General features: G+C 35.6%; 2 protein-coding genes across 2 annotated transcripts; both read right to left on the bottom strand.

Moving 5' to 3' along the window:
* Positions 1-352: 352 nt before the first annotated feature.
* On the bottom strand, positions 353-11,564 carry LOC143462733 (protein kintoun-like). Its single transcript, XM_076960988.1, has 16 exons — positions 11,384-11,564; positions 9,540-9,705; positions 8,337-8,479; positions 7,609-7,786; positions 7,275-7,397; positions 5,509-5,720; positions 4,439-4,634; positions 4,163-4,315; positions 3,930-4,086; positions 3,443-3,582; positions 3,021-3,204; positions 2,338-2,572; positions 1,955-2,095; positions 1,445-1,595; positions 895-1,242; positions 353-642 (listed from the first exon to the last, which is right to left on the bottom strand). The coding sequence occupies exons 1-15, from the start codon at positions 11,465-11,467 to the stop codon at positions 896-898; spliced, it is 2,610 nt and encodes an 869-aa protein (XP_076817103.1). The 5' UTR covers positions 11,468-11,564; the 3' UTR covers positions 353-642; position 895.
* Positions 11,565-15,167: 3,603 nt separating this feature from the next.
* On the bottom strand, positions 15,168-18,099 carry LOC143463307 (uncharacterized). The gene is made up of 5 exons (XM_076961768.1): positions 17,507-18,099; positions 17,227-17,303; positions 16,862-17,125; positions 16,256-16,389; positions 15,168-15,509 (listed from the first exon to the last, which is right to left on the bottom strand). Exons 1-5 carry the CDS (start codon positions 17,918-17,920, stop codon positions 15,271-15,273), a joined length of 1,128 nt encoding a protein of 375 aa, XP_076817883.1. The 5' UTR covers positions 17,921-18,099; the 3' UTR covers positions 15,168-15,270.
* Positions 18,100-18,454: the final 355 nt, after the last annotated feature.

Raw genomic sequence — 18,454 nt, 5'->3', positions numbered from 1 at the left:
AATTATTGTACCGTCAAAAAATACGTCGCAAATTCCGTGGTAATTTTGGCATGATCGATAAAGATTATGACGTCATACATAAAAAATATCTTGTATGCTTGCCTTGCCATGGAATGCAATTGCGTGATAATCATAATTATTTCACTGTACAAATAATTATCAGCTGGCAATTGCGCAACCTACAGGACGCTATGCCTCCGTAGACCCCTAAAAACTGCTTCACAAACCCTGGTTGAGAACCACTGCTATATGTGATAGTAAAAATCTAGCTAGATGTTTGCAACAAAACGTTAACTTGGACTGTGGTAATGAAGGCCATTCAACTATTGACCAAAATAATGCATAAAAGTAATATTTTTTAAAGTCTTGGAATTGTAATGTAAAGTAACTAGGCACACAGTGACTTTCTAAAATAAAACAATACATAACAATGCAAAATTATAGGGTTTTAAACAACAATAAAATGTGCTTTGCTGCAACAAACGCAATATAACACCGCACGGGAACAAAGTAAAAATGTTCGGATTATTAAACGTTCCAAATGGATTTTTGAAATGAAAAATTTCAAAACGAGACATTGGCTTTGTAAGATGGATAATGCACCTTACCGCATTTGTAGTAAATTTCCATGATAAATTTCATCTGTAAAAGATATGTTGTATCACTCAGTGTCAGTATATAATAATTCAATAGCAGAATTTATTCTCTTATACTGTATAATATACAAGTGCATAACCGTAAGCGCATGCTGTGACAAAAAAATGTTAATGCAAATTGTTATGCCAATCTTGACACTAAATTAGTACTGGCTTTGTTTAAGCCAATAAAATATCAGTGTTACAACAATTTCTTAACGGTATCGAAAAACGGTACATGGAACTGTAAAATGTTTACCTCAAACGTCATCATCAAGTTCGTAAATTAGCGAATCAGCGGAGAGTTGTACAGCAGATTTTGTCGCATGATCAACAATCACTTCCTTGTCGTCTGCATTTTCACCACTACCAATTGTGAGCAAACCTGCCGCTGGATTCTTCAGAGCTTCTTTCGCCTTTTTCTGCAATTCTCTCGATTTGTCGTCAATTGGCTCCTCATCGTCGCTGTCTTGATTCTGATTGGTTGACTGATCCTCTTCTTTCCTTTCAGCGTTTTTCTTTACATCCTCGGCGAAGGAGACACGTTTCAGAGAATCACGTTCAGCGTTGTTGGTCGCCTTTGTTTTCTCTTCACTTGAAACTTCATCTAAAAAGGTAATGAAAAAATAACGGCAAGAAATTGGAAATATCTTGTATATGTACCAAAAAATATTACCGTAAAAGCACAACTTTCTGCGTTGTGCAATTTTCCTTTACCAGAACACAGTCAAATCAATAACTATGAATTAAGACAATATGACTTTAAAATTTGAGAAAACATAATCGAAAAAATATGAAGACGACCGAACCATTTTCGCAATTCTTTTCCAAAACTTTAATTCCACTAGCATCGCTCTCAGGATTTCCAATAAGTTTCGCATCAGTGTCAGGGCTCAGTCTATTTGCCTGATTTTCATCTGGTTTGGATGCTTCCATGACTTGTACGTCACTCTTTTTGGCCTATTCAACATACGAGTTCGAAATTTAGCAAAGCAAAGAGTTATCTGGTGTCGTATAAGCTGCTAATTCATGAGCCTGTGTCGGCGGAGGTGAGTTTGATTTCGAGTGTTTTTGTTGTTGTTTGGGAAAATGCCTTACCGTAATTAATTTCACATATTTTGGTGGAAGGCTAGATTAAACAGAAAGGATTTCTTTTGTCCAAAGAATATCATTAGTTGATACATTTGCAAGATAGTGCTTTTCCACGTTTGGCAATCACTCTTAGTTTAGCACAAAATTTAAACAGCTTCCAGGACAGCAAACGCTTGCTATGAGTATGATATTTATTTTCGTGCATTCAACACTGGGAGAAAGTCTACCTCAAGTTCCAGGATAAGCAGATTCTTTTCTTCGCGCACCACTTTGCACACAGCCAAAGGACTTGTTTTTACGCCTATGGCATGCTTATATACCAAGGTGTAAAGCTCACAAACGTTGCGAGCGGTAGAAAATCGTCTGACCTGCATAAAAGATAACAAGTTTCTAAAATGAGTTGATGTCAGTTGTTACCGGTAGCCTGTGGACCCATGGGGGTTCGTAAAGTTCTTTTAAACATCCATGGATACTGATTTTACCGTACCTTTACAAAAAACTTGAAAACCACTGCTTTAAGTAAAGGTTAAATCATAATAATAGTCTTGTATTGTCTGTGTACATTGTACAGTAAACTAATCCGTTTTTCACAGTTGCTTAGAGTTCTTACATCCAGATTATCTTTATCAAAACCAGCTTTAATGACATGCCATTCATTGTGTGACTGGATTTTCCGAAGACAGAACACAGCATTATTTCCAGACACATCAACGCGTGATCTCTGCGGATCAATGCGGCATCCTTGATCAAATTCAATCCACAGTTGAAATACGGAGTTAACCATGTCATCATCAAGACATTCCGATAAACAACAGAACTGCAGCATGTTATCATATATTGCATACCTTGAAAAGAAATAAGACTCACAGTTACTGTAGAAGACAGGCATGCAACAAAAGTTAAATCAAATACTGCAAGCCAAAATCAACAGAACATTTGCATTAAGCGTGATAACTATTTCATACTTCAATGAATACATATCCAAGCTAATGCTCTGTTTTCGACATGTTTTCACCATATTTAATTGATCCTTGTACAGTTAAAATAATATGCACATAATATGCCAATCAAACAAATTCAATAAAATTTTCAATAAATTAAAACTTTCACATTTATAACATAGAGTCAGACATAACAAGAACAAAACGTTACAAAACGACATAACTTCAAACAAGATACCCTGAACGATTTTTTGAAACATTAAATGCGATAACAAGTCAGCAGCCTACCAAAATATAAAAAGCACAGTAAACATTAAAAAATGATCGATAACTGCGAGAGTTTAACACTTACCATAAGCTTTCCTCAAAGATATGAGGAACTTCAATAATAAAGCTAACAAAATGTTCATCCTGTTGAAATGCATACTGCGGGCATCTCCGTATCAAGCCGTCGTATTTCATTACCATGTCTATGAGGAAGGCTGAATTTTTGGTCAGAGGAAATATTTTGGTGCTTTCAGTATTTGGATTATCATCTGCAAAAATCGTTATAATTTTGTTTTCAAAACTGTCAAAAAGAAAAACAAAAACCCTTTACAATAATATACTATAAGCCCTACTAAATATTATTCAAGTTTCCTTTTTCACCAGATTGCAAAAAAACATGAATGGCTATAAATATAATTGCCTGTGACATTTACTAAGGCCATGAAGTTAGTATTACAACACAAGCACATCACATTGTGATTATAGCTTGCTTAGCGCAACCCAAACCTTCCAAATCATCATCATCTCTCCAATTCTTTCCTTGCTGGTAATGTCTTCTGCCTTCTTCAACAAATCTAGGCTGGGGAGAGCCTTCCAAAGATTTACTTTTATCTTTTTTCGATGTTTTAGTTTTTGCTGTAGGTGTGCTAATCGAAAATGTACAGGTTAGATGTACATAATACGTACAAATTAAGGTAACAAAATCGGAAAAAATTGTTTACATAGTTCAGTATTTACACAATAAATGCACAAATGTATATTATATAAACTATAAGTGTTAGAAGTATTACTTGTGCACCATGTAAAATTATCTGAAAAACTGTAACAACAACAGTAAAACCTAAAAGTATTTTCATATCAAATAACTTCAGTCATATGATAGAGCTACAGGAACTAAAATTATCAAAATTTCTGACACACAAATATTTGTTCAAGATCTTCCGGAACCTATACAATGCATAGATATCATTCATTGCCAATAAAATGTTCTCACCTTTCTGTAATTAGAGTTTCTGCCGTGGCTTCAGTAGCTTCATTAAATTCTATAACAGACACCGATTCTTCAATTCCAACTTTACAACTCGATGTTCTATTCAGACACTTTCGTGGTTTTTCGTATTCTGTTTCCAGAACTATTGATTCTCCGTTCATTAAACAAGAAATCAAACGTTACTTGAAATAGCTATTTTAAAATGTTTCGAAAGAAAAATAACTTCAAATGCTTACCAGTTGGTTTATTTTCCTTGTCATCTGATGATGATGAGATATCTTCAACAAGGGGAGGTGAAGTAAATGGAAGAAGTTTGGGAGGTGGCGGAGCAGGAAGAACTTCGAGAGTAACAGTGAGACGATGCCGACTCTTATCAAACTTGGCGAAACCTTTTAGAAGCAAACACTTCATTAGAGTGTTGTATTAAACTTCCAACCCATAACTTCTACTGCTAAATTCGACTCAATAATATGTCATTTTGGCAACCATATTGTTATTTCACTCATACTTACCTTTGTTTTCAGCCACTGGATATGGCAATTCAAAATCCAGCTTATACTTTGCCGGCTTCACAGAATCAAGATGAAGCCTCCTTTCAAATATTTCCAGATTCACACAGTTAGCTGCACTTAACAATGGAAGATCAATGTTGATCACCAGTTCTTTAGGCCAGGTATCGTATACCATATCTGGCGCGAGCCGATAATTCTAGAAAACAACATAAAGGCAAAAAGTTGCAGAAAAAGTTTGGCAAATCCAGCCAAAATGGTGGGTTTGCCTGCTTCTAACAAAAGAAACTAAAGCAAGCCAGTAAATGAAAATAAATATGGAATGCAGAATTTACATTATGCACTATGGTTAGTAAATAGACTCTTCAGCAATGATACTTAACCTTTTCATCTGATTTTACTCAACTCAACTTTTTTTTAAATAAAATTGTCTGTATATAAAAAGTTTTTGCAAGTTGGAAACAATTCTGCACTTTTTCAACAAATATGTCGAACAGTTGGACAAGAATGTTAATTTCAGTGTGTTTCTCACATTTTGTTGAGAAATAAAAGGCTTTTGGTCCAAATCAGTGATCTACTTAATTCGAAAAAAATTGCCCCAGTGATATATATTTAATGGTATGATAGAGTTTACTTATGACAAGATTAATTCCACATGCAAAATTTACCACTGTATAAGAACAATTGCTCTACAGCAGGGATGTCCAACCTTTTATTATGGTGGGCCGCATTGACACTTGAAATAATTGAATGGGCCGCAAAACCTACTAAATTTCAAGAAAAATGGGTACATGAAATACATACTTTTGGAGTGAAAATGACTAACGGGCCGCACAAAAATCTCAGGCGGGCCGCAGGTTGGACATCCCTGCTCTACAGTCTACACTGTTCTCAACAACGCTGAGAAAGTGAATAACTCATTTCCAGTGGCTAGTGTCCAAATAATACCTTATTAGATTTGGATTGGTTTTCATACCAAAATATTTCCACTACTAACATTATATCACCATTAATCTTTATCACATAGTGCAATGCCTACTGTAGTAAATTGATGAATTTTATTAGGATAGTACCTGAATATCAAAGTGTCCTCTATGCATGATGCTATACTCTGGTTCAATATAACCCCATTCCAGTTCACTATCCTTGTAGAGCGGCTCGCCATTTCGAGCCCTTTCTCGCATCTGCTTTGCTTTCTTTACTTCTTCTTTGAGATTAGGGAAAGGTTGGGCTTTTACGGTAGGTTTTGGTTTACTTGTTGTCCCATTTGTTGCACCATTTTGCCCTGAATTTACAAACGTATTAATGGTTAATCCCATGATATTGTTGCAAAACTTCAAAAATTCAGTCATTAAAACTCTAATTGAAATACGTATTTGTATTACGGAATTTGCTTTAGGTGCTCTGAAAAAGACATTTTAGATGGCAATATTTCTTGTGTTTCATTTTCAATAGCAACTGAATATATTGAAAAAAACTTCATCAAAAATTCAAATTTTAGTATTCTTTTGTAAATACGATTTTTTCTACTCTGCTTTATGCATGAAAACTATTTTCACTTTATTTTCACTTGCATTAAATAATGCATAACTTAAAGATTAGAGTTTGCAGTAATAGTGTGATTTAAGCTTAGTTTTCACAAAGAGTGATTTGTTCTGTTTTAGAGAAAAACTTTTGACTTAAATCACAGCATTGTTTCATTGGTCATAAAAATACTACAAATATACAAATACTTTTGTATCCCTTCAGAATATGAATAATTTTTTTGTCTACATCAGCTATTTCCTACATTGAGCAAGATAGCGATTTACCATGCCTGACTTGTTAGTAAATAAGCATGACCATGTATAAGAGACAGGACAACTCATTATTATGCAAACAACACTTCATTATATATAAAGTCACATTGTCTAGATATAACAAATTTAATGCAAAACATGATAATGATAACTTCTAACTATCTATCCACCAAACATACAGTAATCAGCAAACTTTGTCCTTGTTGTGGTGACATTCATATGCAACTATGCAACAATGCAATTGTGACACCACGGCACACAAGCACCATGTGAACCCTTGCCTTAGGCATGATGACTAAGATTTGTATGTATTGGGTAGTGAGCTTTTCATAGATGCATGTTTAACCAGGTTTTCATATGGTATTGAAAATTTTTATAAAAGCTGTGTTATTTTTGAGAAGGTAATATTGTAAGGATGAGCTGATGCCCAAGACCTATGCATTATAAGACGTTGTAATTGTTCTCATGCACAGAAAATAAACTAGGCTAACCTACTTTAACGAAGGTTGAAAAGTATAATAATAAAAACATATCACATATTTTTTTGCAATAATGGGTAATAGCAACCTGCTTCAAATAAAAGAAATATTTTCTAAAATACGGATGAAACAACGGGGTTGTAAAGAAAAAACCATTCCAAAAACTGAATGTTCACATGTAACAGAACGATTTTTAACAGGAGAAACTGCAGCATCATCACAGCGCAACATAGCAGGGATATTTGATTCATGGGATATAACAGAGATGCTATGCAGGACAATAGTTGGAAGAACAGCGTATGCAGCGTGGTTGTCAACAGTTGAAATATTGAAAGTTAATAATATTACATAACTCTAATATAATGCAATTCAGAAACAGGACAAAAATTGGTTTGCAGGGGAGATTTGAGCTCCAGTGAGTGAGACCATGCCCTCTAGTTCAATAACATGTAGCCCCAGACTGCTTTCCCATCCCTTTGCAAAAATATCATTATTTGCTGAATTTATCCTGCATTAGAAGTAAAACTGAAAATGTGGACTTTATGATACAAACTAGATGACCTTTGGATTCTTCTGGATGGGGAGGCCTCAACCTAACATCAACATCCTCCAGAGATGGTGAGTCTTTGGGATCTGGAGGACCATTAGCATGTGGAGTTCGAATTACTGATGACATAGGAAGACCTTCAGCAGAAAAAGCAAATAGTTAATACAAAAGTTATACAAGAGCTAAAATGCATCTAAGTCTTATGATGAGCAGTTTTACAATAAACAGTTAGTAGTAAAACAGATTTGCACTAAAGAATTAATCACCTATTTTTCTCCTTATTTTGTATAGCTTACTGCAAAAAGCGGTATGTTGAGTAAAATAGGACTGTAATTGGCACTCGTATACCTTTAAAAGTCATCTTTGGTGTTCTAATATTGACTTTGTCCAATTCAACACCAAACTGCCTTTCCACAGCATCAAGTGCTGTGTCGTGAATCATTTTTTTAAATCGAGCGTTCTTTTTCAACAGGTAGTACGTGTCGGGGTGGAAGACTACATCATACACCATACACTTTGTTCCAGCCTAATAATAAAAAATGTTACAACTACAGAGCGACACAATACATAAAACGTTGTTAGTCCATTTTGGTTAACAAAGTATGGGGGTTTAAGATAGAGCAGAAAAGCTAACAATCAAAACTGAGAATTTATTTTGACAATAATTAACCGGTAAAATGCTGCAGTACTCCAAAATATGTAGCTGCACACATTGCAGCTCTGACAAACACATTGACATTTAGGCAGATTAAAGGCAATCACCTTAGTTGAATATCAAACTGTACAAAGCTTCCGTTCATTATCCGGTCTAGTTGGGGAAATGTTTTTATACATTTGAGCGGATCAGCAAGAAAAGGATAATTGATTCTTAAAGTTAAGTCAAAAAAACAATAATAAATGTGGAACGTTTAACGTTGCTCAAAATTGTTTTGCTTGTTTGTTTTACTGGATTGCTGACTCATAAAGCCACTTCATTGGGCAACCGGTTAATTGAGATACCGATAATCAAGGAAGCCCTGTATATACACCATCACAGTACGAAAAATATGCACTATTACTTAAAGCACTAAAGTCACCTTATCAACATCTTCCCTGGCTTGGGACACACTGTGGGGGATGGACCACTGCATGCCACGAGTATTCCCCTGCATTGAGGGACGACTTCTTGGCTGACCCAGGTTCTCATTTGTACAGATGTTTATAAAACATTTTTGATTTCCTGATCATAGCAGTTCAAATTTAGTGGTAGCAACATTACTATCCAGCCAAGTAGTTATTGTTTACATTCATTGCTGTTTATACCAGTATTATATTTATCTATTTCATATTTTCAATCTTTCACTTTTCATTTCATTAATATTACTGTTAAACTCTAAGAAACAAGATGCAGAAGAAAACTTTGCCTATGTAAATCGGTCAAACATACTGATATACCACTGATTTCCATCTATAATGTGAATACAACTTTACCTACCATATATATGCCAGCCTACAAGGCAAAATCATTTATTAGGGCTCTCTTCCAAATTTTTAACTCAAAACTATGTTTTACCGTATGCATGGAATATCATATCTCAAGGCCCTTTCACTTTTCGCAACAAATTTTTTACTGGTTAAAGGTTCTATGTAATAGTAATCGCATATATTGAAGAATTATCATGAAGTATTTAATTCTAATAACGGATTTTCATTGTTGTAATAAACATATAACAAAAACAACAAATTAAATGTGGCATTAACAGATAATTCTTTAGCATTAGCACTGCCACTGATACAATCATGCAAAATTAGAAGTCAAAGAAGATAAATGGCAGAAGGATTATTACTAACAAAGTGATCGTATTGAAATATGCCTGAGAAATCAACCAAAAGGGAAACCTTTGTGTCACTAAGTTAACAACACAACTGGGCCCTACCCTCCTTGGAGGAGATGCAAACACCGCAGTTACGAAAATTTTATCAATATTCGCAAGTTACAAACCGTCAACATAAATAGCCCGCATATGCATTTAAAAAAATCTGAAGTCCACCAAAGCATTCCTATGTTTCTGCCCATATTCAATTTGAATGTATCTTAATAACTTATCTTGATGTTTGTGCTGATGATGCACTATTAACCTAATGTACTAGTTGTATACCATAATATACTATGGCCTGAAGACAAGTAAAAAGTTTTAGGGTAGAATTTAGGTTTGCTTACAAGCCCACACCTGTTTTAAGCATATATAGGATTTTGGATTTTGAAGAGGGTTTAACATGCATTTAAATATAACAATTACCATTTATGCTTGTTTTTAAAACATGTCCTGGTTTTGGGTTGATAAATTTGACATCCATTCCTCTGTCTTTCTCCAGCATTGCTATCTCTTCTTCATAACGTTTTCTATTTTCCGGATCAGAGATTTCCTCTGCGTATTCCTTGAGCAAGTCTCGAAACTTCTCATCCTTATTACAAAAATGGTAAATACTGTTATGTACTATGGACTTATATATAAGTTATAGCTTTGTTAATGAAAATAAAACTGATGAATTAGGCAACTTAAACACATGACAAACTCTGCACCTTAAATGTTTATCATACGGTAGGTATGATGCAATGCAAAAAGCAAGTGACGGTAGTGAACCATGGAACATGAAGTTTGGGTATGCATATAATATGCTCGTATATACGAGGAAGCTGTAATAAATGATGCTCACAGCTCACTATGTTTGTGCCTTAAGAAATATTGCACCATTCCTAGCACGAATATCATGTTCAGCTTAGCTTTATTAAGTAGATGCCCACTGGCAATTAAATTCTTAAAAACTGGGTGTCCCTGGAAAACATTGGATGCTCAACTTTGTGAAACTGTTGGACTATAAACAATGTGCATAAATACGGTTAACAACAATTAACTCTTTGTGTGACATCTCAAAATCGATGAACAAATTTTTAATAAATTCTATGATTTTGTACCTCTGACTCTTCTAATTTAAATTCTAAATTCCTATTAGCAAGCTCATAACATTTTTTTATTCATTTACAATACACTAACCCAAGACTATCATTACTTTGGAATATGGTTAGGCGTTAGCTGACATAAAATAGTATACAGTACTACGTAGTAGGCCTAGGCCTAGACTCCATTTTCGAAAAAGTAACTCAAGGCCTTCATTGTCTCTCTCTTTGTTTCATTCTTGATCAATTATCAGGTTCTTACGGGCCAACATTTCCTGTAAAGGTGCAGCAATGTGTTATCTTTCAAGTGTGGGACATGATTTTCAACTTGGCTATGTCCAGACAGCCTTCATGTGCCAATGTGACTCATGTGCCAATAAATGAATCAACCGATTTATAACTTGATCACAGAAACTATAGTCATATCAAAAACCAGGTGCCCAATGTGCATCCATTCAGCTAAATTTGGAGTACCCAAGTTGAAAGCTGGGTGCCTTGGTACCTGTTGAAAAAACATGCTGTGTATTTCAACTACCATAACTGGTATTTCTCCAATCTTATCACCTGCGCAAAAATCAGTAATGTTGCTTGTTAGCAAGACAAAGGAAATTAGTGCCTGCTGTATTGATGAGAACAAATGTAAGTATGCACTGTGCGCAACTTTTCACATGACACGTTATTGATCTAAAACCTGATTAAATCCATCATCCAGCAATCATAAACATTGTTAACGTCAAAACTCATTTCATCTGCGGGACTAGTAAAAATACAAATGGAGCAAAATTTCTTAAATCATCTTTAAATCGAACAAAACTTGGCTTGGATATGTTTTAAACTAATGCCAAAATTTATTAAATTTGAGACTGTCACACTTCCCTGGCCCTTAACTTAACCGGTAAATTTTTTTCTTACCGATTATCAGTTAACACCTTCACTTCTCTTCAAAGCTAGAAAAAAAAAACGATTCGAAATAAACCCGACAGACAGCTGTTATCAAACATAGCATATGTGGTTATCATTGTCACCATTGGGAAGAACCTTTGAAGGTTAAAAACAATCTGCAACTTATATGCATATACTTATATGGTATTATTGCACATGGATGACATACATGCATCAAAACTGTATGCGATTTGCTTCTTAACTGAAGATAGGTCACACGCTATATATGTTAGGAATCCTTACCTTCATGCATTTTGTGAGTCTGTCAATTTCCTCATGACTAAGATTAAGCTCTTCCAGCTTATCTCCAAATTTGTTTGTTGTCATTTTTTACAGTCTGACAGTCACAGTTTGAAATAAATTTTAAGTAAGTCAAAGTCTTATAATTTCTACAACAACCTGTTGTTGCACAGCCTACCACAAAGACTCTGGCATTACAGGTATATAGCATTGTTTTAAACAAAAACTTTAACCTTATGATTAATACTATAATGATGGAACTAATACTCCCGACTAAAAAGTATGGCAGTTTCTGACAAGAAATCGTGCATGCTTAACCTAGACGCAAATTTTGGTGTGATGGTGTGCACTGAAACCTCAGTTCTTTGTTTATTTATCATAAATTGGTGTTCAAACAAGCAGCTGAAATTCTTGGTTTATTATAAACTGGGGTGAAGATAAAAAAGTTCGGAATGCCTGTTGATGAATGTCGTGTTTCCATCAATGGCTGATACACAGGCAGACAGGTTGTAGACTATAGTCAAGATGGGTTAAAAATATTCCTTGTTTCCTGTCTTGAATCATAAAAAGGTAATTTGTCAAAGAAAAATGACTTTCAGGAATTTCATACTTAGTAAACATTTTAACTTCGGTGTTTAAAGAAATGCTTTGCGGTTTCAACTTCAAACGGTACCATTTTTTTATTTTGATTGAATGATTAGTTTGAGTTTCTTTTTCAAAATAAACCAAAAAATGGATAAAGCGGTAACTGATCGTAAAAAAGTGACATCACAACGTTTTAACCTATAGTTAGGCTATCATAAATTCATAAAATCTACACAGTGCTCTTCAACGCATGATTGTGTAGCGGAAATCCTGGAAGGCCTATACTTTTAGAAATGTCATCAAGCCCCTCTCAAGCAAGTCTCACCCTCCCATCCACAATTATTTCAGAAACGAAACCTATCTCGCTGATCTCATTTTTATTCATTACATCAACCTACAACCAAATTTTCAGGTCTTTACATTGCTTTACCACAGTGGTACAGAATAACAGAACACTGCCGGGCTGTGTAGCCAGTAGCCACTGCTCGGTGTTTGTATAAATAACTATTTCTAGCTGTTACGTTTGGTGAAAGAAAAGTATATTCTTGTTACTGAGCAAGTCAATAAACTAGGCCTACTTTTTCCTAAACCTTTCACAGTATTATGGTACACAGTATTAGCGCCCATAGTTTATCCTATTTTAGTACTATTGTATCTCTAACCAATGCTTGCAAAGTCAAACCTTTTGAACCTCATAATTACATCACGTAACGGTTATGGGGATATTGGCGTCAGACCACTTAAACTCAAGACCATTTTGCGACTAATTATGATGTCACCAGAACGCGACGTTCCACGTCTTATGCAGAGTGCTACATGCAGATGAAAATAGTTACCACAATGAAACTTGTAACGATTTACTAGAATGAATTGCGAATACGTAGTAGCGTATATCCACTTTTTCTCTTGTTGGTTTTTGGGTTCGTCGAATGCTAATAATTCTGTGCTAATGGGACCGCTAATAAACAAAACTTGTTTTTATTGTCAGAATGTTCTGATGTCCAATACAGGCTTGACCCTGTGTTCACTGGGAAGAACGCACCTTCGTAATATTACATTTGAGGTCACCCAGGTCAGATTCTGATAGTCAGGCCGCATAGAATTGCTACTAACATAGTGGGCAGACAAGCAGACCCTATCAACCAGAAATTAACAAGAGTAGAACATTTTTACCATAACCCGAAGGCTAAATACGGTATCTTGCACCCACTTACACAAGATTATAACTTAATAGTTCTGTAATTAGAATTTGGGTGAACTGAACCGGTTTGAGAAACCGAACCGCTTTGTTGCCAAATTTAAATCTCCATTAGCAATGTAAAATTGTGTGGCATGATTCTACATAGGTAAATTTTTTCGCTTAAGACTCTTAATTGGAGGCGGGGTAGAATTAAGTCACTGAGCCAGTGCCAGATTTACCAATAGGCTACGCAGGCTGAAGCCTAGGGCCTCAAAGTCCAGGGGCCTCGAAATTCAATTTCGAAGTTTGAGATTGATGCCGCTTTAGGCTAATTGCTTTAGAGAACCTTACGTCGTATTTTTAGGGCAGGGGTTCGTCTTTTGGGCACTTTGAAACCTTTGGTATACCATTTTGTACCAAAGACATTCCAAAATTAAGAACATGCAAATAGTGTCTTGTTTTTTTTAGGAACATTGGTTGCTTTGCACGCACAGTCGAATCTGACTTCAAAAATAAAATAAGGGGCCTCACAAATGGAATAGCCTAGGGCCTCTCGTAGTCTAAATACGGCCCTGCCCTACAGGAACAATGAGTGGTCAGCTCAGTAGCTGAGGAGTTTGAGCGTTGGCCTCGCAAAAAATGCGGCTTATGTCCGTGGGCAGGTTGTTAACGACACTTGCTCTTGATCGGTGGACCTGGTGGAGAGTATAAGTTCGGGCAATACGCTACAGAAAAAACGAGAAATATGTCTGACAGTCGGAACTCGCACACAGGCTAGCTCGGTAACTGGGGCTCGAGCGATGACAAATCATCGACTAGTTTAAATCGTGCAAAGACTTCCTCTGTTCGAAGATAAGACTATACCTGCGCTAGCCCATTGTGGCTAGATAACAGCTGACCGCTATGTCCAATCCGTGGACCACAGTTTGGCTCAAATGGCCCCAGTATGGCTCTTGAGCCGCTGTGACTCATTTGCTTTTGAGTTACTTAGCCAACCTTCTACAAATACAGTAAAGTGTCCTACCTAGTTGCTATTTTTTTAAACTTACGCCGTATATCTGCAAAACATTAGTCGTGACCCAATTTTGAGAGATAGGCTTCTCAATGCAAAGGACATTAAACGTAACTTATAAGCTATTATCGCAAAACCACGTCATGAACCACCTTGAATTTTGGCTTGCAACGAGATCTTCTGTGAGTTAGAACTGCCTACATAATTAGCTTCGACAGAATCCTTGTACTAAAATTTCTAAAACAACCCCCACCAAATTTAAACTTTTGCCTGGACCTGCAACCAGCTTTCGCCAAAATCATAACAAACCAGCCCACGTGATGGCACATGCGCATTGGACCGGAATATTTCTTACCTTTTTTAATATCACACTTTGGGAGCGATATCGTCATAAACACAGCGTTGCCCGCCTAAAATTGTCTTTCTAAAGGAATATGACCCCTTAGTGGTTTTCTTAGTTGCGTTTTCTGAAACTTGTTTGAAAACAGTTTGACTGTTGGCGATTTTCACTACATTTGACTTGGCTTGACTCGAGTAACGTTATGGTAAAACTAATAGCAAAGAATAGAGTTTTAGCTATAAAAACAAATATTTTTGTTATAAATTACGCTAATATGAAAAAGGGTCAACGAAATAATTTAAATGGCCTGTAACGAATAATATAACTTACTTAATATAGCGCGTAATTTGACCAATGATACAATAAAATCAGGTGAAAAGCATTGCGCCTGTGATGTTACGATTAGAAAGACACATTGATGATTATAATTATTAAGTTATTCCTTCTCAAAAGCAAAGATATTTTTCACAACTTCCAGAAGTGGCCTACATCAATACGGAATAGAATACTGTATTTAAAAAGATAAACTAATCAATGGAATAAAACTCAAGAATAGTCAGGACAAAATGTATTTTACATTCTAGCAATACTCAATATAGCAGTCTACGTTATTGTAGCCTTTATAAACTAGAGCTTCGTATAACAACAACTAAGGCTTGTGTGTAATGCGTATATACACGGTATGTAGTCAAAATACTGTAGATTCCGTTTTGAAAAGTAAAAGAACAGTTTACAGTCCAAAGGTGATGTTTGAATTACAAATACAATTTCTTTCATTTTGGAAAGCCATGTCTCGGGGATCTTTTTCCAGCTATAATTGTTTTTCTGTTGAACTTTTGACGATCAAGACCCATCAAATTGGCGATGTGTTTGTGGTCCTTTCCTTCGCGAAGTAAGTCTGCTGTGCTGGTAACCGTTTTTCCTGGCTTTTGCAGCGCCAAAGAAAAACTTTCCATTTCCTCGGCGCTGGGTTGACGACTATGTTTCGCTTCATCCGGCATAACTTCTTTTACTGCAAAATAAGAAGGCAGACCTAAAACCAATCCATATTACACTAAAATATTGGTTTCGTTCATATACGAAGCCTTTTTTAAGTCTACGAGTGCCGTACATAGCTTTTGGCCTGCTGTGAACATCTACTGTATTATATGCAGTAGTGGTCAGTAACGAAGTAGTTTTGCTAAAGTAGATTCCTGCTACTTTGACTACTTACTTAAATAGTTTTATTCATGGGTACTTTTACTTTAGTAGTTTTAGGCCAAAATAACGTACTTGAGTAGGTTTACCAATTGCTGAAGTAGAAAGTAGTCAGTTTTTTAGTTCAAAAATAGTTTGCAGTAATTTTCATTTACAATCATATCTGCTCAAAGCGTTTAAATAAAATCTACACATTGACTTTCACGTGTTTCATGTAACAATGCTCTGACGAAGGAAAAATATGTCTGAAACTATTTATCTTCATAAAGGCACAATTATGTATAGGCTATTTCCCTGCAATTGTATTGCTTTTAACAAGCTCTTCATAACTTGTGCTTTCACAACCTCATAATTTTAACACTTGAGTAGTTTGAAATGTTCTACTTTCTACTTCTTACATGAATAGTTTTAAACAGAAATACTTCTACTTCTGGAGGAGCAGATTTTTTCGGGAGTAACAATATCTCTGCTTGGTAAATTAAGTGGTTACGTTGACCACCACTGATTGCATGGTATGTACAATCTAGCCTACATTAGCTATATAGGTAGTATGATCTCTACCTTTTGACCCACATAGGAATGCCTCTCCAATAAATGTTTTCTGCTCGCTGGCGTATCCAAACAGTTGCAAGGTGACATGTTTATGAGCAAGTTCATTTGCCGTAAAACCTTTCAGTACAAAGACGTGATTCCACCTATAAATAAAGGATCAATGGATCAATGGATCAATGTCAATGCTACTTCAGCCTAAATTGTAAAATTTGTTCTTATTAAAATTAAGCCTATACTTTTCATTTTCATGACTTTACTCTTTGCACACTAACTGTGTTGTACAAAAACGTTTAATGATAATAATACGAGTAACAAATTTGAAATTATAACGTGAGCTATTTATGTCATTATGCAATATATAGACCTATTTACGCTGTGCGGAAATCTCCCACGTATTCGTAATTTGCGAGTCTTTTATGACCAATAGCTTATGACTAGACTGTAACATGCTACCGGTATAATATATACATTATACAAACAAAGACAAAGTATGATTAATTCTCATCGTGTTAAAAGATATCACGTCAGGGCTATCGGCTAATCCGATTTCTTGTGGTCAACCATCAATCACCAGCATGTGAAACATAGTCAAATTACACGTTGTGTGACCTATACCTGCTCGTTCCTTTTGTGTTGACGTAACTGTAGGAGCTACGTAGTTTAGGTAGTACTTTATCGCTATGAGGATGGACAAGGCATTTTATCTTCGCCTTCTCAAACTTCTCCTGGCCTTTTTCCAAGTGATTTAAAAGATATTTTCCTTTCGTCACAGTGATGAGAAGTTCGGGAACATTTCCTCTCTGTTCCTGTTTGTGGCTTTTGAAAATATCAAAAAGGCCATCGTCTTTATCATAAACACTCACGCCGGTGGCCGAAATGCTGAGGACAATCGAAATGTTCATAAACATGTTGTTTCGGACAGAATACCTAGCAAACCAGCTAAAATGCATCTTTGCAATTATTTTCAACAGGGAAATTACCTTTCATATGTTTCATAGTTCTTTGAAGAAATTTTGCGTTGTAAATTGTATTCCATTTGAAGAACAAGTTTAGACGGCTTAAAATAAAATTAATATATCAACATCATGCCTGAATTTTGTTGAGTTTATTCATACTAACTTTGGGTCATTTGCACCAAAGGCATTTTTGGTAATTAGAAAACTCATAATTAGTCAATTGTATAACCCAAGCCAGATTTTCAGACATCTTTTATGGTATGCCAACAAGAAATATAACCCGCACAGATAAATTAGCTTATACCTCCAATTGGCGTAACTTTTTCAGTTTCTCGCTTTCTTTTTTGACTTCATCCAACTTTTTGTAATAAGATTCCAGAAAAGGATCTGTTTCAAAAATACCAAGAGATTCCTTGATTCTCTTATCGCGTAGCTTTTGTTGCGCGTTCCATTTTTCTGGAAACTGTTCACGATATTGCAAAGCCTTCTGAAGCAAAGTTAGCATCGGTAATCCTTTTAGACTATTGTTTGTTTCAACACAGTTCAAAATTTTTTCTTCAGCAGGGTTTCTCGGCTCATTGATTAATCCCTCATTAGAGTTGTCATAGCCAAGTTTAACTTCAAGACCGATTTCATCATCTTTTTGAGTAAACGTTGGTGTCGGCTTCAACGTTTCTAGGTCAATAAGCTGCTGCTGATCGCCTATTTCAGATGTCATTTTACTGCTGTTTAAGGGCTTAAATACAGGTTAAGATTTTGTAATACAACAGTATCTGCTCCCGCTATCTGAACTGATCTTTGGAGAAAAACATTTACCGTTTTAAATAGCAAAGTTAACTATGACGTAGTTTAATACGCGAACATGCATGCACATTGCACACGCAGTACAAGCTACGCAATGGTAATGTATTATAGACCGGAAACATGTCGTTATTAAGCGTGATATATTCGAGGGAAACTTTCATGGACTGGCTATGTTATGGGCAAAAAAGACAAATTTGCATTGGAGGAGCCACCATTTTCATTAATTTTCTGACCGTTCAATTCACTAGCGTTTACTCCTTGTTTCAGTATGGATGTGATCCAAATCAATGCACGATAAAAAAACTTTTAGGTATTCCTCGATCCATATGCTTACTTACCCGAACTCAACTGGACTTAACTTTTCGGCTTCTGAGAATTTTGTTATCTGTTGAAATCATATAAGAGAGGATGCCAACATGTAGTTGATCAAAAGTTTTTGTCTCTCCAC

This window comes from Clavelina lepadiformis, chromosome 6 (genome assembly GCF_947623445.1).
Source record: "Clavelina lepadiformis chromosome 6, kaClaLepa1.1, whole genome shotgun sequence".
Classification (NCBI taxonomy): Eukaryota; Metazoa; Chordata; class Ascidiacea; order Aplousobranchia; family Clavelinidae; genus Clavelina; species Clavelina lepadiformis.
The sequence above is the reverse complement of the archived record's forward strand: the minus strand, read 5'-3'. Positions and strand labels throughout refer to the sequence as shown.